A 26137-nucleotide genomic window follows, 5' to 3' on the forward strand; every position below is an offset into this window, starting at 1 on the left:
GACTCTGGGGTCAGGTGGAGCAGGCAGGGCAGTCTGCCACAGGCTCCCCAACTGAAGCCACTCTGGGGAGGGTCAGGCCACCAGAAAATTTGCCCAGCTTTGCTGCCTCTTGGCCATGGGTGACCTCTCATCTTTGACCCCCGGAGGGTCTATGGGTCTCCAAGTAAACAGAGGCTCCCAGAGCTCCCTGGAGGGGGCTCCTGCCACCGCCCCGGAGCCTCACAGCCTGGGCATCCTCCATGCCTCCTACAGCATCAGGTAAGGCAGAGCCTTTGCTGCTGCTGCTCCCCCAGGAGCGCGGGGCCCTGCGCTCACTCCTCTGCTGCCTTTCTTCACTCTTTAGGTGCCAGCCCGGGCACTCTGGGCTCCCTCTTTAGTGGATCGGGTGGAGAGAGGAGAGGGAGAAGGGCTGTGCTGGGAAACAAGGAGCTACAGTGAATGGCCCCTCCCCCTGCCCAGGGAAGGGCCTGGGCATAAACAAAGTGGCAGCACTGGGCATAAACAAAGTAGGCAGTGACACTGCCTACCCCAGTGTCTACGGCCTGCCCTCTGTGGATGGGAATGGGGGTACTGGGAATGCAAGGAGTCTTGAAACCTGGTGAAAGAATGCAGGGACAGCCACCTCCCAGCCAAACGGACAGGACATTCACAGCAACTCCAGCACAGGCCCCCTCCCTACATGACAGACAGCCTCAGTCCCTATCTGCCAGATTCTACAGAGGAGGGTGCGGAGGCTGAAACACATTAGGAGACTGTCCAGAGACAACCGGGGTGGGGCACAGGTGGGATCAATGCTGGGGACCGGGTGTAGCCCCTTCCAGGGCCCCAAGCTGCCTTTGCCTTCCTGGGGTTTCCTTTAAAGCCACCGCGTGAGGCCCTGGTGGGACATCACATCTTGCTGGCAGCAGTGGACCAGGCAGATCCTCAAAGACGTCTCCTTGTATGTGGAGAGCGGGCAGATCATGTGCATCATAGGAAGCTCAGGTAAGCTTGGGAAGGAGGATTCTAAAAAGGCTTTGGCTTGAGTTAAACTCTACATTGAAGAAACAGATTAAGTTGTAGCAAGAAAGCCACAGGTTTGATATTAGAATGAAATCTAATGATGTCTGACTGTGAATGGAACCTGCTACCAAAGTGAAATCTTTAGAAAGGTCCTTGAAAGAGTATAAAATCCTGCCTAACATGTACATGAATTCATATTTCAAAATATAAAAGCCCCCACAGTTCCATGGCATATAAAAGTTTTCAGGAAACACAATTTCCCCTATCTGTACACTGCCTAGAGACAGGAAAAGGATTAAATAAGCACAAAAATGCCCATTAAGCCCCCATCTTTGATTCCACTGGTCCTTTTTTATGACGGTATATTTTGGACATACAATCAAGAATAGAGAATAGGCTGGGCACAGTGGCTTATGACTGCAATCCCAGCAGTTTGAGAGGCTGAGGTGGGAGGATTGCTTGAGCCCAGGAGTTCGAGACCAACCTAAGCAACATAGTGGGACCCCATCTCTACAAAAACATACAAAAGTTAGCCGGGCATGGTGGTGCGTGTCTGCGGTCCCAGCTACTTGGGAGGCTGAGGTGGGAGGATTGCTCGAGCCCGGGAGGTTAAGACTTCAGTGAGCTGAGATAGTGCCACTGCACTCTAGCCTAGCAACAGAGCAAGACCCTGTCTCAAAAAAAAAAAAAAAAAAGGACTGGAGAATAATATTTAAAAGTTCATGTATTAACATCAGGCCTTATCACCTTATCAGATCTTATCTGATCTTTTTTCTTTTCCTTTTCTTTTCTTTTTTCTTTTTTCTTTTTTTTTTTTTTGAGACAGAGTCTCACTCTGTCACTTAGGCTGGAGCGCAGTGGTGCGATCTCGGCTCACTGCATCCTTAACCTCCTGAGCTCAAGTGATCCTCCCACCTCAGCTGGGACTACAGATGCACATCACCATGTCCGGCTAATTTATTTTTATTTTTATCTTTTTTTGTAGAGACAGGGTTCTTGCTATATTTCCCAGACTCTTTTTCTTTTTTAAGGAATTAAACATTACAAATTGCACTGAGGTCATCCACTGCCCATTCTCCACATCATCCTTCTCCTCCTCTTTCCCAGGGTAGCTGCATTTGAGCCTACAGTCGGTGTTTGTGCCCCTGCATCAGCCAGTCGTTGCCCCAGAGAGTCTAGCCTTTGGTGAGACAGCTCCTTGTGGCTGAGGGCAATTCCCTGGGAGGGTCCCTGTGGTGAATCTTCTGCAGCTGACGTTCTCAGCAGCTGGGCGATGGCTGCATTGGCCCTGAAGAGGGGATCTGTGTGGCACACCACAGTGTCTGCTACACTGGATTACCATGTACATTTTAAGGTTAAAAGCTTCTGACAAATTGGCTTCACAGAAGCCTCTTGATTGAGCTATTGCTTGCAAATTGTTGACATTCACTGCCACTCTCTACTTGTGTTATTCTCTTCAATGGAGATGGGGATTCCATTGACGTCAATGACCAAATGTAGGCATGGTCAGTCTCCTTAGACCCAAGGAATTGAATCCAAGGCTATTCACCTGCTACAGCAGTTGCACAACCAGATGCCAACAGTAGTGTTGTTAAGAGGAATTCCCAGGCCGGGCACAGGGGCTCATGCCTGTAATCCCAGCACTTTGGGAGGCAGAGGCAGGCGGATCACCTGAGGTCAGGAATTCGAGACCAGCCTGGCCAACATGGCAAAACCCGTCTCTACTAAAAATGCAAAAAACAATTAGCCAGGCCTGGTGGCAGGTGCCTGTAATCCCAGCTACTCGGGAGGCTGAGGCAGGAGAATCACTTGAACCTGGGAGGCGGAGGTTGTAGTGAGCCAAGATTGTGCCACTGCACTCTAGCCTGGGCAGCAGTGAGACTCCATCTTAAAAAAAAAAAAAAAAAAAAAAAGGAAGAGGAATTCCCAGACTGTCTCAGTCCACTCAGGCTGCTACAACAAAATACCATAGACTAGGTGGCTTATAAAAAGCAGAAATTTTTTTCTCACAATTCTAGGGACTGGGAAGTCCAAGATCAAGGGGTCAACAGATTCGGTGTCTGGTGAGGGAGACTTCCTCCTAGACAGCCATTTTCTCACCCTAACTTTGCATGGCAGAAGTGGGGAGGGGTCTCTGAGGCATTCATCTGAATTGTAAGAGCTCTCCATAACCTAATCATCTCCCAGTATCACCTCCTTGCATGCCCCACCTCATAATACCATAATCTTGGGTGTTGAAGATTTCAACATATGAATTTTAGGGAGACATAAACATTGAGACTATAACACTGACTAAAGCTGTTACACTTTTCAAAGACTTTGTCAGTTCTTATTTCCATTTTTAACCAATATCTAGCTATACACATGTACCGTAACATCCAGGGTCATTCTCAGCTTTCTTTTGATAAATACAGTGTGCTTCTTTAAAAAGAAAAAAAACTGCCTCTTCGCCTTTAACAAATTGTCACCTGTTGCAGTCCTTATAAAGAATTAAACAGGGTGGCATTTAGCACCCTTCTCAGAAGTGTGTCCCACTTCTAAGAACAACAAGAAATGGAACCCCCCATCTCACAGGTGCACCCCAAAAGCCAATGTTGTGTTTCATGCACATACAGCAGGACAGCGGGAGGGGCTCTTGATTGGGGTGGGGGAGTGGGCTGATTTCTGATGAGATGCCTAATCACGGCTTTGGGACAATGCCTACCCTTTATACTGAAATGAATCCACAGTGGGCTGCAAGTTCTACAAGGGCAGGGACTGTATTCTACTGTATCCTTATCACCTAGAACAGGGTCGGTCATGTAGTGGGTGCTTAATAAATATTTGTTGAATAAAGGAGTAAAATAATTTTATGAATTACTCCATAGTATTGCATAAAATGACAATTTCATTGGTGTGTTATCTCAAGCAGTATTATCTATCAAAGCTTCATTAGCGAGGTAAAAGATGATGACATATATGTTCAAAGTCTCACTAGAGTATAGTCTAAAGCAAGCCTGCACAGAGCCATCTGACTCCAGGGGAACTCCAACTTATTTGAATTGTTATTTGCTGTTGAGGAGGGCTTAGACTCTGGGTTGGATGCTTCTTTGCAGATTATTTAGTTTCAAATGTCATAGTTTTATTGCCCTTTAGGGCATTAACCTCGTGATCCATCCGCCTTGGCCTCTCAAAGTGCTGGGATTACAGGCATGAGCCACCATGCCCAGCCTCTCATATCCTCTTTGGAATGAGTTTTGTCATCTTGCTGGTTCCCTCATTAATGAGTTAACAAATACTTGACACATTTTTTTAAAAAACTAAATTCATTATTATAAAAAAAAAAGTATCCCAAAATTTAGTGGCTTAAAACAACACCATTCATGATCTCTCAGAGTGTCTATGGATCAGAACTCTGGAAGTGACTTGGTTGGGTAGTTCTGTCTTGGGATCCCTCCCAGAGAAGTATACACTGGATTTGGCAACCATAAAGTAGCTTTAATATCCCTGGGGAGGCCAGTTTTGATGAAGTGTTGGGGCTGGGACCCAGGCTACAGGATATTTGCAGCTTCTGCCAGAGTTCAGATTGGATCCAAAAAATGTAAAGCCAGGATGGCTCTGGTTAGAAGAACCGCACGACTGGGAAATTACAGGGCACATTTTGAAAGACAATCCCAATGAAGTCACATTTTGTTTCTTTATAATGGGTTTTCCTCTCTTTCCCCACTCTGACCACCCCCTGAACACGCAGGGGCTAATTCTGAGTTTTGTCAATGATGCATTAGAAAAGAAGACAACTGCTAAGGGAGTTGATTCATCTTTGTACCTCTCACAGGAACAAGCAAGTTTCTTTACAATATTTCAACAAGGGCCACGTGCGGTCGCTCACACCTGTAAACCCAGCACCTTGGGAGGCCGAGGCGGGCAGATCACCTGCGGTCAGGAGTTCAAGAGCAGCCTGGCCAACGTGGTGAAACCCCGTCTCTACAAAAATACAAAAATTAGCCAGGTGTGGTGGCACACGCCTGTAATTCCAGCTATTCGGGAGGCTGAGGCAAGATAATTGTTTGAACCTGGGAGACGGCGGTTGCAGTGAGCTGAGATCTTGCCACTGCACTCCAGCCTGGGCAATAGAGTGAGACTCCATCTCAATAAATAAATAAATAAAGGGCCGGGCTCGGTGGCTCACGCCTGTAATCCCAGCACTTTGGGAGGCTGGGGCAGGCAGATCACGAGGTCAGGAGATTGTGACCATCCTGGCTAATGCAGTGAAACTGCATCTCTACTAAAAATACAAAAAAAATTAGTCGGGCATGGTGGCGGGCGCCTCAGTCCCAGCTACTCAGGAAGCTGAGGCAGGATAATGGCATGAACCTGGGAGGCGGAGGTTGCAGTGAGCCGAGACTGCGCCACTGCACTCCAGCCTGGGCAAGAGAGCGATACTCCGTCTCAATAATAATAATAATAATGATAATAATAATAATGATAATATTTCAACAAAAGATCTCTCTAGCTCTGCACAAGCCATCTCATCAGTAGATTTCTCTTGCTATCTTCCCAGATAGTTCAGAACTTCCTGCCTATTTCTCTGTTATGAATCCCAACTTCTCAGCCTCCTTGGATAGGAAAGGCCTGGGAGGTCTATTCTGTCTCCATGAACTCTGGGCCTATGGTAAACTTGTGTCCAATATGACTGAGGGGCCATCAGGCTCTTGTCCTAAAGGCATCACCTAACCTTTAACCTTAGAAAAAAGCAGTGGCTCACACCTGTAATCCCAGCACTTTGGGAGGCTGTGGCAGGAGGATCACCTGAGGTCAGGAGGTCGAGACCAGCCTGGCTAACATGGTGAAAACCTCATCTCTACTAAAAATACAAAAATTAGCCGGGTGTGGTGGTGCATGCCTGTAATCCCAGCTACTCAGGAGGCTGAGGCAGGAGAATGGCTTGAACCTGAGAGGCGGAGGTTGCAGTGTGCTGAGATTGCACCACTGCACTCCAGCCTGGGTGACAGAGCGACACTCAGTCTCACTCAAGAAAAAAGCAAACCAAGGGAAGCATCATCCCCCAGTCACCTCCAGCAGGCAGTTAGTTCACCACAACCCCTCTGTGGGAACTTCCTAGTGACATCCAGCTAGGCTATGCCCCAGGCTCTAGTGCAGGCTGTGGCCAACTTGGTCTTACCAAAGGACTTACCAAGCCAGTGCTTCTCAAACTCCACTGAAGCAGATCTGACTCAGCAGGTCTTGGGTGCGGCTTGGGGCTCTGCATTTCTGGCAAGCTCTCAGGGGTTGCTGATGCTGCTTGCTTTGTGGGCAAGGCTCTAGACAATGTCACCTACATCCAGGTACAACCAGACCACCCCAGGGGGGCACAAAAACAAATCTGTCCTAGGATCCAAACGCTTCCAAGAGTCTTGGCTTTCCTCTTATTCTGATACCTATAAGTATTTTGTTTTTCAACCCAAAACAGTTTTAAAGGCAAATAAACAAGCAGAGAAAGCACGTTCGGTCTTGACCCAGATGAGAGAAATGGCATGTCCCCTCTCACTCGGGGGACAATCCAGAGACTCACTTGCGCGTGAGGCTGCTGCATGCACAGTGCGCGTTCTACAGGGCAGGGCCTGTATCCTGCTGTGTCCTTAATACCGAGAACAGGGTCCGTCACGTAGCACTCATGGTCCGCGGGGTCATGCCTGCACAGAGGGTCTCGGGAAGCTCCTCCAAGGCCGGCACAGAGGGGTTCCTCCAGGGCCTTCTGTTGTCGCCCCGCAGGCTCCGGGAAAACCACGCTGCTGGACGCCATGTCCGGGAGGCTGGGGCGCGCGGGGACCTTCCTGGGGGAGGTGTATGTGAACGGCCGGGCGCTGCGCCGGGAGCAGTTCCAGGACTGCTTCTCCTACGTCCTGCAGGTGGGCGCGTCCCCCACACCCCTGGCCCCCCGCCCGCCCCGGGGGCTTGGGCTACACTGACGCCCGAGTCTCCTGCAGAGCGACACCCTGCTGAGCAGCCTCACCGTGCGCGAGACGCTGCGCTACACCGCGCTGCTGGCCATCCGCCGCGGCAATCCCGGCTTCTTCCAGAAGAAGGTGGGTGCAGCTCCCCGCTCACAGAGGGCAAACTGAGTACCTTTGCACCCCCCCGCTGCCCTCCTCTCTTCGCCTACGCTTGCCCATTCCTCCCCTTTGCTCGTCACTCCTTCACTCTAGAGCGCGCTCTGCGCCCTGCACCGTGCACCCTGTGCTGCCCGAGAGGGCAGCCCCTAGTCACATATGCCTTTGGAGCACTTGAAATATCACTAGTCCAGACTGAAACGTGCTCTGAGCGCAAACTACGCATCAGATTTCAGACTCTTAGTCTGAGAAAAACAGAAGGTGAAAAAGCCCACTAAGAATTTTTAGGTCGGGCAGGGTGGCTCACACCTGTAATCCCAGCACTTTAGAAGGCCAAGATGGGAGGATTGCTTGAGTCTAGAAGTTTGAGACCAGCCTAGGCAACATAGCGAGACTCAGTCTCTACAAAAAATACAAAAATTAGTTGGGCGTGGTGGCGTGCGCCTGCACTCCCAGCTGCTAAGGAGGCTGAGGCAGGAGGATCTGTTGAACCCAGGAGGTCGAGGCTGCAGCGAGCCATGATTGCACCATTGCACTCCAGCCTGAAGGACAAAAAGAGACCCTATCTCTCCCAACCAAATAAATAAATAAATTTCAAAAAGTATTGATTACAGGTTGAAATGGTATTTTTGGCTGTAAATAATATGTTATTAAAATTAATTTCACCTGTTTCTTTTTACTTTTCAAAATTTGGCTACTAAAATTTCACTTCTGTCTATGGCTTGCATTACCCTTCTCTGGGACCATGCTGTTCTACAAGTTCCCTGTTTGAACAGATATAGTTATTTTTGCCACTGATTTTTCTCAGCTTGCTTGGAGGCGTCTTGAATGTGCCTCATCCAAACTGGACTGAGTTAATGAAGGAAGAAACGATTGAATTGTCAACTCCTTCTAGGTTCCAATCTCTTTCTTAATTGTCTCCAGTTTGGAAGTAGCCACAGGTAAACCCACCGGGGACCTTACCTGGAAACTGCTTCATTTCTCTCTAGACTGGGAAGGCCCACAAGCACCCAGGGAACCAATGACAGGTGGACATGCCTCCTTCAAGGGGCACAGCTCCCTGGGAGCAGGAGAACTCCTGATAGCAGAGTTCTCTCCAATTGAGAGTCCTTTCTGAGCAAATCCAGCCCACAGCGTGTAAAATCCTGACAAGTAATTCAGTGGGAAGGAAGTGCTGATGATAATAAAGGAGATAGCATGGCAGATCTGCTTCTGTCCTTGGAAGAACCTGGAAATAAAGCATGGCCAATGTGAGCAGGCTATGTCTGCGGGGCTGTTGGCTAAGGCTCAGGCTTCCTGGACCACTTCAGAGAGCCCAGAGAGTCCTCTCAATCCTGGCCCTGCCATTTGCCAATGGCATTATCTTGGGCAAGTTATGAAACTTTGTTTTCTCCTCTATAAAAAATACAATAAGAATGCATTTCTCCTGGGTTTGATGTGAAGAATACATCAGATTACGTGAAAGCACAGAGCATGGAGGGTTGGACTTGATCATCCCAATAGTCCTTCCAAGGACTCTAAATTCCATTTCCAATAGTGTTCCCAAAACATGGGAGAGCATTCCTGCTGGGGTGTGAAACCTCTGAGACGAATTAAGTAAATGTCTTCTCTGCCCATCCCTTCCAAGCCAGGAGGGGCAAGCTTACTCCTTATGATGTTACAGAGATGAGAAGGAGGCTCAGAAATCTACCCTGGCTAGGCAGCACGGAAATCTCACTGTGTCAAGCAAAGCTTAATTCTAGGATCCTTCTACCCTGATCGCAAGAGAAGACCTTTCTTTTTTTCCAGAATATATTTATATCTAGTTTATTTATGCATTTTACTTTCTCATTATTCCTTTGTACCTATTTCAGATATGTCCATTCTTTGGGTGGGTCAAAGCTACATCTATGCCATCAACCCCACTCCCTGACTCCTCTTGAATGTTGGTCCACAAGTCATTCCCTCTTCTTCTGCAGTCTAGCTTATTGTTTTTTAATGAAATGGTTTTGTTTCCATTTTCATAACACGGCCTTATTAGGGGTGTCTGGAAACAAAACTCATTACCATATGAGTATCTTCTGTCTCTTTCTGCTTTCCCCCTGGGGTTTCTGCAGATAGAGGTAATCAGTATGGGGGGACAGAAACAGATTTGTGAACAGGTCTCTGGAGAGGAGATAAGCTGAGGAAGGAAAAGACAGAGAGGGAGGAAAAAAGCCAAGCTTCTTGATTAGAAATTCAGTAAAGAATTTTTTTTAGTCGTTATTGTTTTGGGAGAGTTGAGAATGAGGAGGAAAAACGGTTTCAGGGAGTTACAGGGTTTAAGTAGAGTGAAGAGAATTGGAAGAAAGGCAATTTTAAATGTGGCTGAGGGTTATAAATTGGGTCCCCCTTAAAGTCCTTAAAGAAATTCAAGTAAAGATTGGAATTATTTTTAATTACTTCTGAAGGCTGGATTATATGTCTTTGATGTGAAATCACACTGAGATTGTACCACATGGGACCCCAGCACTTATTTGGGTTATATAGTGGGAAACAGGTTTAGTTCAAATCAGGTTGGATTTTTTTAAACACATAAAGCATTTATGATAATAAAGTTTCAAAACCCAAACACTTATAAAAGTAAGCGATATTGTAATCATGAATTTGGGAGATTTTTCTGTATGGGCTGCAGTGACTATGGCTCCTGCAAATAGGAGTTTAATGAAGTATCTGTTGTTTCCTGATTAATTTTCCTGAAGCAAGTGTAAGCAGTTTTTGTTCTAGGGAAACTTATTTTATTTTATTTGTTTATTTATTTATTTATTTATTTTTGAGTCAGAGTCTCGCTCTGTCACCCAGGCTGGAGTGCAGTGGCGCCATCTTGCCTCATTGCAACCCTGGCCTCCCGGGTTCAAGCAATTCTCCTGCCTCAGCCTCCCGAGTAGCTGGGATTGCAGTGCCCGCCACTACACCCAGCTCATTTCTGTATTTTTAGAACAGACAGGGTTACATCATGTTGGCTATGCTAGTCTCTAACTCCTGACCTCAAGTGATCCACCACCTCGACCTCCCAAAGTGCTGGGATTACAGGCATGAGCCGCCATGCCAGGCCCATTTTATTTTATTTTTGAGACAGGGTCTTACTCTATCGCCTAAGCTGGAGTGCAGTGGTGCCATCATGGCTAACTGTGGTCTCAACCTCCTGGGATCAAGCGATCCTCCTGCCTAAGCATCCCAAGTAGCTGGGACTACAGGCACGTGCCAGCATACCCGGCTAACTTATTTTTTATTTTTTTGGTAGAGACAAGGTCTCTCTTTGTTGCCTCAGCTGGTCTCAAACTCCTGGCCTCAAGCATTTCTCCCTCCTCGGCCTTCCAAAGTATTGGGATTACAGGCATGGGCCACTGCACCCAGCCTCTGGGGACGTTTTAAAAAACTCATATTATTTATTTAAATCTGACACATGTATTATGATTTAAGCCAAATAGAATCATATTATTATCAAAGACATGCTTTCCCCAGGGTGTGGTGAGTCTGGAAGTGGCCCTTGGATTCTTGGGGGGTGTGTTGCCTCTTTCATGCCCTCCCCAGCCCATGAATTGAAATAGCAGCCACAGCCACTCCCAGCCTTCCTGTAATTTGTGTCTCCTGCAGGTGGAGGCCGTCATGGCAGAGCTGAGTCTGAGCCATGTGGCAGACCGACTGATTGGCAACTACAGCTTGGGGGGCATTTCCATTGGTGAGCGGCGCCGGGTCTCCATTGCAGCCCAGCTGCTCCAGGATCCCAGTAAGTGGCACCCAGAACTGTTACTAGCTGCGGTCTGGGCATCTTCTGTGTGTCTGCAGATACTTTGGGCCCTTTCTTCACAGTCCCCGTTTGGAAAGGGGTTTGTGTACAACTGAAATCACAGGTTTTTCAAACTGAGGACCCAGTTTTTTCAGAAATGCTGTATAGCTCATTTCCTGATGTGATTACATCATCCAAACAAAACAGCTCCTGGACCCGGAAGCGCTGCATTGGTGTTGAAGTGTTTCATGGGGGTTTTCCTTGAATATGGAGCCTTGCCCTGCCAATCATTTCTTCTCACCAGGGCAATACCACTGTGTGGGCTGGGGAAAGCCAATGAGTTTTGGTATGACCACAGGTGTTCATGAAATGGCAAGAATTAAAATAGGAATTTGAATGATAAACTCAAAAGTGTATATGTTGTGGGGAAGGGAGTATCAAAACAGAGTAGTTGGTCCTCTGCCTGGTTTGGTCATTTTCCCCAACACCTGGGGAAACCTCGCCACTCATGCAGCTGGAGAGGACAAACTGCATCTGGATCCTTTCTTTGCACTGTGGTAGACCAGGACTGCCTGTTCTTCAGATGGTGCTTGGTCACTAGAAGGCAAATAAGAGAGATGTTTTTAACAGCTCTTGTCACTTTTTTTTTTTTTTTTTTTGAGACAGAGTCTTGCTCTTGTTGCCCAGGCTGGAGTGCAGTGGTACGATCTCGGCTCACTGCAACCTCCACCTCCTGGGTTCAAGCGATTCTCCTGCCTCAGCCTCCTGAGTAGCTAGGATTACAGGTGCCCACCACCACATCCAGCTAATTTTTGTACTTTTAGTAGAGATGGGGTTTCACCATGTTGGCCAGGGTGGTCTCGAACTCCTGACCTCAGGTGATCTGCCCGCCTCAGCCTCCCAAAGTGTTGGCATTACAGGCGTGAACCACCGTGCCCGGCCCCGTTGTCACTTTTTAGGTAGAAATAAGTTACTTTAAACCCTCTAAAGAACCCGAATGCCTGCCACACTTCAGACCTTGTTTTATTGGTCAGATTTTTTTCTTTTCTGTGCAAAGACCCTGCTGGCATTGGAAAGTGCTACAGACATGAAATGAGGTTGTCTTTTTGACCAGCCTCCTCTCAGTCTTGTTTTAAAATAACTTGATGCCAGCCTGCCAGCCCTTGTTCCCTGACAGGGTGCCCTGAGCAGAGCCCAGATGGCCCATAATACCCTGTAAGAGGCCTGATCTCCTTACTCCCTGTGCCCTGGAGGATTTGAGCCCCACATGTGCTCCAGAGCTGGGAACTAGGCCCTTCCACGTCAGGTCCTTTCTCCTGAGCTCAGGCTGAAAGCCAGTTTACATGTTTACTTCCCACTGCACACTATTTGGATGGGGTGCAAACTCAATAAGCAACAGTTCAGAACTCTGAGTTTTAAGCACAGAGCCTGGGCTCTGCAGTGCCTCAGGAGTCTGGCCCTTCTTTGCTGGCAGAGGTCATGCTGTTTGATGAGCCGACCACAGGCCTGGACTGCATGACTGCTAATCAGATTGTCAACCTCCTGGTGAAACTGGCTCGCAGGAACCGAATTGTGGTTCTCACCATTCACCAGCCCCGTTCTGAGCTTTTTCAGGTAAGGGGTTCAACTTGTAAAGGCTGGGTCTATGGTGTGTTGAGATGGGAATCGCAGGGGCAGGGCAAGATTTGTACCAGTGGCCAGGCACGGTGGCTCACACTTGTAATTCCAGCACTTTGGGAGGCTGAGGCAGGAGGAGCACTTGAGGCCAGGAGTTTGAGTCCAACCTGGGCAATAAAGTGAGACTCCCCATCTCTAAAAAAAAAAGAAAGAAAGAAAGAAAAAGAAAAATTAGCCAGGCATGGTGGTGCACACCTGTGGTCCCAGCTACTTGGGAGGCTGAGGTGAGAGGATCACTTGAGCCCAGTAGGTCAAGGCTGCAGGGAGTCGTGATCATGCCATTGCACTCTAGCCTGGGTGACAGAGCAAGACCTCATCTCAAACAAACAAACAAAAAACCATTAGTGCTAGAGCAATTGGAGCCAACAGCTCCTGAGAGGGGAAGAGCAAAGGATGAAAACTCACTTCTTTCAGCACCCACCATGTTCCAAATACTTTCTGTACATAGCTCATTTCATCTGCACAACACTCCTATGAGGTGTGTTTCAGTATATTCACCTTACAGAGGAAAAGAGTGAAACTTAGCAATGATTCAAAATTGATAGTTGGGCGTGGTGGTGTGCATCTGTAATCCCAGCTATTCCGGAGGCTGAGGCAGGAGAATCGCTTGAACCCAGGAGGTCGCAGAGAGCTGGGATTGTGCCACTGCACTCCAGCCTGGATGACAGAGTGAGATTCGGTCTCAAAAACAACAACAACAACAATAACAACAAAGCAACAACAACAAATTGAGCCAAGATCACACAGTTATTAATACTAAAAAGCTAGCATTAGGCTTTCACAGCCAAGTTGGCTTCAAAGGCTGTGTTTTTCCACGAAATCATGCAGATTTCCTTCCAAAAAAATCTCACTTTCTCTGCTCAGTATCCCTTTAGTTAGCTATCATTTGCTTTTTATAGAGGAAGAGCTGAGATTTAAAATGAAAACAAAAAAACAAACTAAGACCCAGCCCTGCTCGCCCAAGGTCACTCACTTGGCTTGGCTGGGACTTACGCCCAGGTCCAGTCATGTTTGTCTATCCCAGATATGTAGCTGGGCCTCAGGATGGGAGGCAGCATGACCCACAGTGGTAGCCTAGGCTCACAAGGGTAGGGATGCACTTTGAATGTCTCCAAGAATACTGATGCAGGGCCAAGGTCATCGAAGGACTGACTGCTCAGAAATGCATTTCCCATAAGGACCAGGTGACCATAAGGAATACTTGACCTTGGCCCCGCATCAGTGTTCCCGGAGACATTCAAAGTGCATCGCTAACCTTGTGATCACACACTAACTACATCTGTTGTCTGGTCAGCTCTTTGACAAAATTGCCATCCTGAGCTTCGGAGAGCTGATCTTCTGTGGCACACCAGCGGAAATGCTTGATTTCTTCAATGACTGCGGTTACCCTTGTCCCGAACATTCAAACCCTTTTGACTTCTATAGTAAGTTTTTCTTTCACATTCCCCATCATGAATGTTTTTTAAACTTTCTCATCTCAGACTTCTGCCTGGATGACACCAGCTCTAGTGGATTTGATTTTTGCTTTTGTTTTTGTGTTTTATACTCTTCAAGGAATCAATTTGGCCAGGTCAATTAACTTGCCAGAGATGACTATCAGAATGAGGTCAGGGATCTCTCTCAAACAAACTGGCGCACTGCTACTACTTTATCAGAGCATAATTAGCTGAGCTTCTGAATTCTCCCAGACAATCCCAATGGGATCCTCAAGGCCCTGCTGGGATGCTTTAAAGTATTCTGATTTTATAGGTGGGCATTAACCACAAATTTTATCTTGATGGGATGAGGTATTATGGCCAGTACTCCTGTACCAATTGTATATCCATGTACATACATGCATTTAAAAACACATGAGTGACATCTTTTGGGAAAAACTTTTAGTGGACCTGACGTCAGTGGATACCCAAAGCAAGGAACGGGAAATAGAAACCTCCAAGAGAGTCCAGATGATAGAATCTGCCTACAGGAAATCAGCAATTTGTCATAAAACTTTGAAGAATATTGAAAGAATGAAACACCTGAAAACGTTACCAATGGTTCCTTTCAAAACCAAAGATTCTCCTGGAGTTTTCTCTAAACTGGGTGTTCTCCTGAGGTAAGAGGCTCACAAATGTGAGCAATGCCCGTTGGAGGTTTTTAGCTATCCCCCAATAATAATTCTGAAAAGGAATTAAAACAGGGTTGTTTGTTTTCAGGAGAGTGACAAGAAACTTGGTGAGAAATAAGCTGGCAGTGATTATGCGTCTCCTTCAGAACCTGATCATGGGTTTGTTCCTCCTTTTCTTCGTTCTGCGGGTCCAGAGCAATGTGCTAACGGGTGCTATCCAGGACCGCGTGGGTCTCCTTTACCAGTTTGTGGGCGCCACCCCGTACACAGGCATGCTCAACGCTGTGAATCTGTGTAAGTGCCCACGTGCTAGAGGTGCACCTCTTTGTCCCTAAATAACTCCCTTCTCCAGCTGTAACCTTACAAAAGTCCACCATTATAAGCGTATTTCTCTGAGCTAAACCTGGCCCTCTCTGGGTTCCCTCTCTGGGGAAAGGCAACTATTGAGTTACCAACACGTTAATATGAATGAGCTCACCAGGTGGATCTCTCTGAGGGCTAAGGATCCAGGGAAACATGAAGTTACGATGTACTGGTGGGGAGAGTTTGAGGAGTTTTTCAAAAGATCATTCCTCCTATCTCATCTTGGCCATCTCAGAAGCACAGCCCATGGGGGCTCAGCGACCAGGCCAACTTTGCACCATTAGCTTCTTTTTGGAGCTGATTTTAGGACAGCCAGCACCTAATTTTCAAATTCAGTGGAATTCTAGACAAAACCTGGTTGCCTAATGTTGCAGGAAGCAGGTGTTAGAGGGATTCCCCAAAGGCAACACTGTTAGGGAATAAGAGGGAAGGACTTCGCTATTGTGAAGTTGCTCTAGAGCTTGACATGAGGGGCAGTGCTAAGTGTCTGCATCTGCGGGGTTTGCCTGGCCTTCCCAGAGCAAGTCTAAAATGCAGGCTGCTGGTGGTGGGGGCGGGGTGGGGCGGGGGGAATCCTGCACAGAAAGGAGACAAAGTGCTTCAAATCACTTATTCATGCCCCTTTTGCATGTACTTTTCCTGAATTGGTGACAACTCCCCACTTTAGAGAGAAGGAAATAAATGACATCTTTTGCAATTGTATTGCAATTCAGGTAGAGTGTAGATTTCTGGGGTGGGGATTTATTGTCCTGTGGATGGCAGGTCCCCTCCTTCTATGACTAGGGAACCCCCCCTAGCTGGTCCTCACCATCCAGCCCTGACAGACCTCACGTTCAGCTTGGGCTGGCCCTCCCTCTTTCAGCTGGGTGGTGACTGACTGTTCTGAAACCTGCCTTCCATCCCCAGTTCCTGTGCTGCGAGCTGTCAGCGACCAGGAGAGTCAGGATGGCCTCTACCAGAAGTGGCAGATGATGCTGGCCTATGCACTGCATGTCCTCCCCTTCAGCGTTGTTGCCACCATGATTTTCAGCAGTGTGTGCTACTGGTGAGGGGTTGTTCAGTTCACCCAGGGCCGGGGTCCCATGGAGTCATGGAGCTAGTGGGACTCGTGCAGGGAGAGCTCCAGGGTGAAGTTCTCTGCTCTGGAGGACCTACACTTTGCCCATCAGTGTCTAGTGCAATGTCGTATCTTCCAGGACATTAATTTTATTGTAAATAGCCCAACTGTGGGCTGCAGGAGACCTGAGAACAAACCAACAAGATGACATGTGCCTGGGAATGGCCTGTCCCACATTCACGGCAGGGCCTGGGCCAGAGAAGAGGGTTCTGAAGTAGCTGGGACCCAGGTGCATGGGGGGCCCAGGGGCGGGGAGAAAGCAGCCTGAGTGTAAAACCTTAAAACAGACACATTCAGAGGGTGGGAAGAGGACAGCAACCAACAGAGGAGGGAGAGGGTGATCAGGGAGGTAGAAAGAGAAGCAGGATTGGGCAGCATCAGAGAGGATGAGGAAGGAGAGAGTTTCAAGGAAGTGTCGTAAACACTTCAATATTGCAGGGGTTAAAGGAGGTGAGGCATAAGGGGAGGAAGCCATTGCAATTTTCCAAAAAAGAGCTTCGGTAGAGTCATGGGGGTGCAAGTCAGGTTTACAAGAAAGGAAGGTGTAAGATGGAGGAAGCAGATTCTGGTTTGAGAAACTTGGTTTTACAGGGTAGGATGAAGAGGGGCATTTACTTAAATGATGATCAAGTTCAAAAAATGGTTGTTTTAGGATGTGGTAAATAAGACCATCAAAAAGCATCAGATTGAGAGTAGATGAAAATGCAGCCAAAATTTGGATAAGTCAAAGAGGAAGTTTCCAGAGTAGACCAAGGTAGGGATAGGGGAATCAGAATAACATGGGATCAAGGATGCAAGCAGCTAGGGTCACACTTTCAAAGATGGGGTGCGGGAAGAGAGAGGGGGAGAGAGAGAGAATGAAAAATAGAGATGATGAAGATATCAAGAAATTCATAAAATGGGAAGTGAATTCAGCTGCTGAGCACTGGGGAGAGAGATTGAAATTGGGGAGGGGAAAATTTTAAAGTAGAGGTTTATATCAGTCATAATGGGACATGCTATTAGAATTCAAGACACAATGAGGAAATCTTACGGGTCCAGGGGCCAGCTGAGGCAAAGTGGCAGAGGGGATCCAGTTAGTGCGGCAATAGGCATTGTCCAGCACACCTTCCATTGCTTAAGGGAGAATAGGGTCCCAGATGTGGGAACTGATAAGGCAAAGAACGGCAGAAGGGGTCCAGCATCTGCGGCAGTGAGGGCACTGGGGAAGTGAGAGGCAGGAGGCTGTGATCAGAGAGGGTGTCCTCAGACTCTGAAATCCTGGGAGCGAAACCATTTTGAGTAATATTTAAGTCCAAGACACAGTGAGTGATGCAGATTAGGTAGATGGAGCCACTGGAATTGAGATTAGCTAATTAGGAACCACTGATGTGGATGGCTCATCAAGAAGGCTAAAGAGCTTGAGGAAAATGATAGGGGAGAGGAGCAAAAAGAATGACTCTGGTCCAGGTGCTATAAAATCATCAAAGGCAAGAGGATGTTTTAAATGTCACAGAAGACAACAATGAGGAATGGCATTGATAGCATAAGCAAACTTCATGATTTGTATAGAGGAAAAGTAGATGGCCTTGAAGAGTAAGTGGTAAGGAGGGGCGAGTATACGACATGCCAACATTTTTTGCTTACTCTACAAATGGGATAAACAGCAGCCATGCCTAATGGTCATTGAAGATATGCTATCACCAGGGAAATGTAATTTGGAGAAAGGAATATAAGAGGAAAGCTGCATGGATATAGGGTGGTTTGTTTACAAGAAAACGAAGGTCAGGCCAGGCATGGTGGCTCATGCCTGTAATCCTAGCACTTTGGGAGGCTGAGATGGGCAGATCACTTGAGGCCAGGAGTTCAAGACCAGCCTGGCCAACATGGCAAAACCCCATCTCTGCTAAATACAAAAAAATTAGCTGGGTGTGGTGGCGCGTGCCTGTAATCCCAGCTACTTGGGAGGCTGAGGCAGGAGAATCACTGGAACCCGGGAAGCAGAGGTTGCAATGAGCCGAGATCACGCCACTGCACTCCAGTCTGAGCAACAGAGTGCAACTCTGTCTCAAAAAAGAAAATGAAGGTCAAATCAGTAGAAGGGGTTGGTAGAATAAAAGACAAGAATGGAATGGAGTAGGCCTGGGGAGGGTTAACCTGATCAAGGACAAAAGAAGTGAGGGGTTTTCACGTGGGCAATAATCCCACATAACAGAGATGAGGTTCAGGGAAGGGGGTGCTGGGAAGCGGGTTGGGTGAGCCCTTTAACATTAAGGTAGGTGTGGTGTTGGCTAGGCAGAACATGGTTATTTATGAAGAAGCCTGTAGAGTTCAACAAGCCTGCTTACTGCAGTTAGTTGTGACCATTGTCTAAGTAATTTAATGTTTTCCTATGAGAGCTGAAGGAGCTGTGAAAGGGAAAAGGTGGCTCCCAATGAGTTGCAGCCAATGGGAAAAATTTGATGTAATAAATAGTCTCATGTTGGCTCCGTTCCAAAAAGGCCTTTCAAAGGGGAGTGTGGCTTGCCCTGCAAACTTCTCCCACCCACTCACCACCAAGGATTTATTCATAGAGGCAAGTGCAGTATTTTTCTTAAATGATAGCCCTTGGAGAGGAAACTAAAGAGCTTATGCTTTTCTAGGACGCTGGGCTTACATCCTGAGATTGCCAGATTTGGATATTTTTCTGCTGCTCTCTTGGCCCCCCACTTAATTGGTGAATTTCTAACTCTTGTGCTACTTGGTATCGTCCAAAATCCAAATATAGTCAACAGTGTAGTGGCTCTGCTGTCCATTGCGGGGGTGCTTGTTGGATCTGGATTCCTCAGGTAAGATATCATAATTCAAAAAATTTAGATTGGGATAACCTGTTATTAATGATCACCTAATAATGACTGAAATAAAGGAATACCAGAGAACTGATAGTGGTTATGGATATTACCTTATAGTCTGGAGCGTTTATACTGCTCGTTAATCATTGCCTTAGACCTTGAACTGTTCATTTGTTCAATAAAATGTCTTTTTTATCAGGAATCAGGAACTAACAAGTTTATGTTATGATATGATTCACATGTAATAAACCATTATACCAAGAGAAGAAAACCAGCCCGGATGTTCCAGGAAAAACTCACAGCCCACATGATAGGCTAAATAAATTGAATGCATTAGTTCATTTCTGACCTGGTGCTGTTGAGTTTGTACTGCAGTTCTCAATTCCCAGTTATTCTTAGGAATTAAGACTAGTCAGACAAAAAAAAGCCTGCAGGATAAAAGACTGCTCCAAAGAGTATCAAGGCTTAAAGGACATGCACCAAACGATAGCAGTAATTATCTCTAGGTGATATTGATTTTAATTTTTTTCTTCATATTTCTGTATTTTATCAATGTTCTGTAATGGACAAGTATCATTTTATAACCAGGAAAAAATGTATCCACACACATTTTTAAAAAGCAGCAGCAAAAAGGGCAGAAAATTTTAAAAGGCTAAAAATGATCCCAGGCAGGTGGTGTGAGTGGGATCTAGTAAGTAATCTCTGGGTCCCCAAGGAAACATGAAGGCTGTTTCTTTGACTTAAAAATTTTAAAATTGAGTCAAAAAGCAAAAGCATTACTGAGCATCTACTATATAAAATTATATGTGTGTGTTTAATTATTTAACTCTCAGAGCAATCCATTTTCAGATAAGAAAATGAAGCTCAGACTTGACTTTGCTCAAGTCACACCACTATGAAGGCTGTGACACATGTGACTTCGTGGAGAGAAGCTGACCTGTGAGTCAGAAACTTCCTCTACCACTTGCCAGTCTCTTTTCTATCTAAATTAGTTTCCTCATTAATAAAAAAGAGATAACTATTTCAGCCCCACCTGCCTCAAGGGATCATGAGAAGGAAAGGAAATCATCAATATGAAAACACATTATAAATTGTAGTGAGTTATATGAAGTGAGATATTATAAAGCAAAGTGAACTAGGCTTTGATAAATCAAGGAGGATATTTTTTCACACGAACACCATTATATTGTATTTGTCCATGTTGCTTAAGTGGATTGTTAATATTTATGAAAAATGCAGAAATCAAATCACGCCAAGAGTACAGAATCAAGCCAGCAATGTACAGAGCCAACCTTGGGCAGCATCTCCTCTTTTATATTATTTGAATCATTGTTTCAGTTAATCTGGTGCCATTTCATGTACAGATGATCCCCGACTTATGATTTTTTGAGAAAGTGATACTCGTTCTGTAGAAACCGTATTTTGTTTTTGTTTTCGTTTTTTTTGAAACGGAGTCTCACTCTGCTGCCCAGGCTGAAGTGCAGTGGCGTGATCTCAACTCACTGCAACCTCCGCCTCCCGGGTTCAAGCGATTCTTGTGCCTCGGTCTCCTGAATAGCTGGGATTACAGGTGTGCGCCACCATGCTCGGCTAATTTTTGTATTTTTAGTAGAGATGGGGTTTCGCCGTGTTGGCCAGGCTAGTCTCGAACTCCTGACCTCAAGTGATTCGCCCACCTCGGCTTCCCAAAGTGCTAGGATTACAGGTGTGAGCCACCGCAACCAGCCTAGAAACTGTATTTTGAGTAGCCATACAGTCATCCTGTTTTTTACTTTCAGAACAGGATTCAATAAATTACATTAAATATTCAACAATTTATTATAAAATAGGCTTTGTGTTAGATGATTTTTCCCAACTGTAGGTTAACGTTAAGTGTTCTGAGCACATTTAAGATAGACCAGGCTAAGCTGTAATGTTTGGTAAGCTAGGTGTCTTAAATGTGTTTTTTTGGTTGGTTGGTTGGTTGGTTTGTTTTGAGAGGGAGTCTCGCTCTGTCACCCAGGCTAGAGTGCAGTGGCATGATCTCGGCTCACTGTAACCTCCACCTCCCATGTTCAAGCAATTTTCCTGCCTCAGCCTCCTGAGTAGCTGGAATTACAGGCGCCTGCCATTACACCTGGCTAATTTTTGTATTTTTAGTAGAGACGTGGTTTCACCATTTTGGCCAGGTTGGTCTCGAACTCCTGACCTCAGGTGATCTGCCTGCCTCAGCCTCCCAAAGTGCTGGGATTATAGATGTGAGCCACCGCGTCCGGCCTTAAATGCATTTTTAACTTAGAATATTTTCAACTTACGATGGGTTTATCTGGAAGTAACCTGATCATAAGAATCATTTGTATTGGGTTTTTAGGAAAAGGAGGTTAGTTGCTCTTTATTTATTATTTTTGTTTGTTTCTTGAGACAGAGTCCCACTTACTCTGTCACCCAGGCTGGAATGCAGTGGCACGATCTCAGCTCACTGCAACCTCTGTCTCTCAGGTTCAAGCGATTCTCCTGCCTCAGCCTCCTGAATAGCTGGGATTACAGGTGCACACCACCACGCCCAGCTAATTTTTGTATTTTTAGTAGAGATGAAGTTTCACCAAGTTGGCCAGGCTGGTCTCAAACTCCTGACCTCAAGTGATTTCCCTGCCTCGACCTCCCAAGGTGCTGGGATTACAGGCGTGAGTCACTATGCCTGGTGGTTAATTGCTCTTAAAAGGTAGGCAGTGGCAAAGAATACTAAATGTTCTCAGATTAGTTGCAAAATCTTTAACATCCCAAGGCTTCACATGAATTCCACTCCCATCGCTGAAAATTAAAACTCCACTCTTAGAGGCCACATCAACCTGCTAGTCATTCCATTTACCCATTTTTCTCCCCAGTCATCATCTTTCTAGGTGAACTGCCTAAGGCATTTGTGCTGTTGGCGCCCTTCTCTTTTAAACACAAAGGAAATTAGCTTTGCTGTTTCTTCTGCTTACAAAATCATGCAAGTTCTTGGGGGAAGAAATGCTCACAATATAAATATGGATGCAGAAGAAAGTAAAAGTTACCTGAAGTATCAGAGCCCAGAGTTAAATTTTGTTGCAGTTCTTGGAAGAATTTTATACAATTTTTAACAAAGATGAAATCATCCTGTTGTATAAGATATAAAATATGAATACATTTTTTCCCATTTAACAACATAATATGAATTAGCTGGGTGTGGTGTCATGTGCCTGTAATTTCAGCTACTCAGGAGGCTAGGCAGGAGAATCACCTGAACCTGGGAGGCGGAGGCTGCAGTGAGCCAAAATCACGCCACTGCACTCCAGCCTAGGTGACAGAACAAGACTCCGTTCAAAAAATAAAAAGGACAAAGCACAAACCAACCTAATGTGGACAATGTCATGTCAATACATCTAGATCTATGGTTCCTCCCGCTGCTTCTCCTTCTGTCTGTGCCTTTCACTGATTCATTTGTCTCTCTCTGCCATCTGCAGAAAGTCTGTTGGTTGTTCCCAAGGCTAGAGGCGCACTCTCTTTGAAGGCCCCCTTTGTTTTCTCTCTCAGCCTATCACACGCTACTTCCTGTCATGGTCTTCCTTTGTAGTAATAGATTATCCACCTCTTGAAGGCAGCAGCTGTGTCTCGTTCATCATTTTAGACCTTCTCAGCAGCCAGCCCAATTAGGCCTCGGACCAATTAAGGCCTGCAAACATTATTTGTTGAGTGAATAAGTGAATGACTCTGTCTTTGAACTGTATACACACTGCATCACTCACCAAATCATGTTGGTTTTCTTTTCTGATATCAAACCATAGGTGCATGTGGAACATTTTGTGTTTGACTCTGTGTGGTACAGGGAGAAACAAAGGTTCACAGTTCCTACCTCAGAAAGATAGCCCCTAGTCACTAGGCAGTCACCCTTTCAATGGCCATCATCCTACTCCAGGCCTTTGTCATCTCATACTTGAACTTTTGTTGTAGTCTGGTCCTTTTTTCTTTCCTTCTTTTCCTGTTCTTACTCTGCCCTCATTCTGGCCATCCTTCTTGCTGGAGTCACGTTAATTTTCTCAGAATGCTGATTTCAACGTGACCTGCCTCATTCATGGTCATTCAACCTCAACTCACAGCAAGGCCCTGAAATGGCTGTTTCTGGCTATTGTTCCGAGCTCCCCTCCCACTGTTCCTTCACATCCTCTCTTCCAGTCTTTCTGGTCCAGTCAGTCCCATATGCAGCCCTTGGCATGCCTGTACTCATACCATTTCTACCTTCCTAGAATTTCCATCCTCTTCCCCTAATTCCTTCCCAGAGTCCCATGTATCCTTTTCAATTAGCAACCTCTCAATGTGGTTAATTCAATGTTGTGCCTTAGGAAACTGAAAGTTTGAGGACACCTTGCAAATAGGTGAAACCATAAATACTAAATACAAGAACATCATGGATGTGTGGTACCCATTTTTTTATACTTTCTTGGCACAAATAGTTCACTACTGTGTATTTTTATAGTTTTAAGGATATATTCTATATCTCCAACTACATTATGAGTTCTTTAGGGATAGGATACATCTTTTGAAGTTCTCAAGCTCCTAGAACTAGTGCCTTGCAAACAGAAAGAATTTTATATCTTTTGATTGACAGAAAATATATAGTGGACTAAGAAGACCACAGTGTCAGCACACAGTTTCACCTGAAATAGATTGGAGAGGAGACATATTCATTTTCACAATGAATGTTGGCTCGGTCTCTTCTTCCTTTTCCTCTATTCTAGGTTAGTTCTAACTTTCTACATTGGTACCTTCAAGTTTCTGTTTAATCACAAATCTCCTCCTCCAATTGGTATGTGTTAGGTCTGTATTTTCTTGTACGTTTATATCAGTAGTGCTTACCAAAATAAGTAGACAGTAAGCGTCTACTTGAGAGAACTGTAATTAAGGTCTTCACTATAACAGGCCACCAAGCTGTGACTAAAAATGACAAAGTGCTATGCTTACTGACTTGGAAGGATGTCTGAGACATATGTTTGGCAGAAAAAGAGTAAGTTAGGAAAGAGCATGAAGAGTTTAATTCCATTTATATAAAACTTCTAAACACACATGTTATATATATTACCAAAATGTTAACAATAGTTATTTCTAGGCAATGGTATTTCTTCATATTGTTCAATGTTGTTTGAAGGTTTTTTTATAGTGAGCATCATTTTTATAATAAGGAGATAGAAAACTATATTCCTGTTGGAAAACATAAGGATTGCCTTTCTTTTCATTTGGTAGGACTATTGCCAGAACCTACTGAATTTCATTTTTGTTTTCTTTTTCTTAAGAAACATACAAGAAATGCCCATTCCTTTTAAAATCATCAGTTATTTTACATTCCAAAAATATTGCAGTGAGATTCTTGTAGTCAATGAGTTCTACGGACTGAATTTCACTTGTGGTAAGTATTCTATTTGGGGATATTATTTTTGCATGTTACTCTGAGGGAGCAATTTCTTGAAGGAAATGTATTTTTGAAATAAAAACTGTGTTTTATAATAATTCAATTTAAAACTGTTTTGAAATACAGTCCAACATTTTCTCTGATTTTTAAGATGAAAGAAAATAAGCAGTAGTCAAGTTAGTCTCCTGTCAAAGGTCAATAGGTAAGGGACACTTGGATGTTGTTAGAAAATGACAGACCTTATGCACACTGAGGTAAACTCTAGTATATTCTGGATAGACTCAGTTCCTGTATCTACTGAACACATTCAAGCAGGCTGAAGTGGCTTCTTGTTCCCCAAAATGTACGTCGTACATAGCTAAGTAAAGCTACTTTTGGCAAAAGTCTATTCCTCAATCCCCACCAGACGGAAGTAGAACCAGGACAAGGACCTCATGGCCATTAGAAATCTCAGGGTGGCCGGGCGCGGTGGCTCATGCCTGTAAGCCCAGCACTTTGGGAGGCCGAGGTTGGATCACTTGAGGTCAAGAGTTCGAGAACAGCCTGGCCAACATGGCAAAAACCTGTCTCTACTAAAAATACAAAAATTAGCCAGGTGTGGTGGTGCGTGCCTGTAAATCCCAGCTACGCAGGAGGCTGAAAAATGAGAATCACTTGAATCCGGGAGGCTGAGGTTGCAGTGAGCCGAGATCGAGCCACTGCACTCCAGCCTGGGCGGCAGAGTGAAACTGTATCTCAAAAAACAAACAAACAAACAAACAAAAACAACCAAAAAAATCTCAGGGCCACTCCAAAGACAACCAAAGAATATGGCTGAATTTAGTAGTGTTTTAAATAATTTTAAGTGATAATGTCAGTAACTTTAGGATAGCCTGTGCTAAGGGATCATGATTTTTATCACAAATATGGTAATGAATCTATACCCAAAATAGAAACAAAAGCATGTCCATCTTCAAATGAAGCCAAAGGCCAGAACTGCTCACTCTTGCTTCATCAAATTGTAAACTCTGGGCTTGCTAAAGTGTCCTGTAATTTTCATTAAGGGTACTTAGCAAGCACTTGGTAAATACTTGTTGATTAAATTACCTGAGATAAACCACACCTGACACTGTCAATCTTTTCCTTGACAGGCAGCTCAAATGTTTCTGTGACAACTAATCCAATGTGTGCCTTCACTCAAGGAATTCAGTTCATTGAGAAAACCTGCCCAGGTGCAACATCTAGATTCACAATGAACTTTCTGATTTTGTATTCATTTATTCCAGCTCTTGTCATCCTAGGAATAGTTGTTTTCAAAATAAGGGATCATCTCATTAGCAGGTAGTGAAAGCCATGGCTGGGAAAATGGAAGTGAAGCTGCCGACTGTGCATGACTGCTCTGAACGTCTGAAATGAGAGTGCCATGTATTTCTTTCTTGATAGGACATCTCAAGTCTTTTAACCATTAAGACTCCATTTGTGCCTCTTTGATCCACGCAGGCCTTGAATGCAATGGAAGTGGTTTATAGTCCCTTGCTGTTAAAACTTGCAGAGACATGTGGTATTTGGAAACTGTGACTGAGTGGACCCAAGAATGTAAATAATAATCATTCATAAACCTATGGGAGACTCGTGTGACTATTTTTTTTCCTTGTTCTAGGTACAGAAAAAAATAGGTCAGCTTAAAAATATGTTTACATTTGATAAAGGATTAGGCAAAAATAAAAGGTTTGAAGGATTACTGACCGTAAGTGACAGAAAAAAAGAGTTGTGGGTTTAGATGAAGCAAGGTTATCATGTAGAATTGGGTAAGAATGCTTCTGTTCCTGGAAGACCCAGAG

The 26137-nt window shown here is 45.2% G+C and overlaps 1 protein-coding gene across 1 annotated transcript; it reads left to right on the plus strand.

Moving 5' to 3' along the window:
• Positions 1–115: 115 nt before the first annotated feature.
• On the plus strand, positions 116–26007 carry ABCG5 (ATP binding cassette subfamily G member 5). Its single transcript, XM_002812078.5, has 13 exons — positions 116–258; positions 863–984; positions 6754–6890; positions 6969–7067; positions 10707–10839; positions 12314–12453; positions 13811–13940; positions 14398–14611; positions 14712–14917; positions 15893–16031; positions 18725–18910; positions 24202–24314; positions 25448–26007. Exons 1-13 carry the CDS (start codon positions 116–118, stop codon positions 25639–25641), a joined length of 1956 nt encoding a protein of 651 aa, XP_002812124.1. The 3' UTR covers positions 25642–26007.
• The last annotated feature ends 130 nt before the right edge of the window (positions 26008–26137 follow it).

Source organism: Pongo abelii, chromosome 12, assembly GCF_028885655.2.
Source record: "Pongo abelii isolate AG06213 chromosome 12, NHGRI_mPonAbe1-v2.0_pri, whole genome shotgun sequence".
NCBI lineage: Eukaryota > Metazoa > Chordata > Mammalia > Primates > Hominidae > Pongo > Pongo abelii.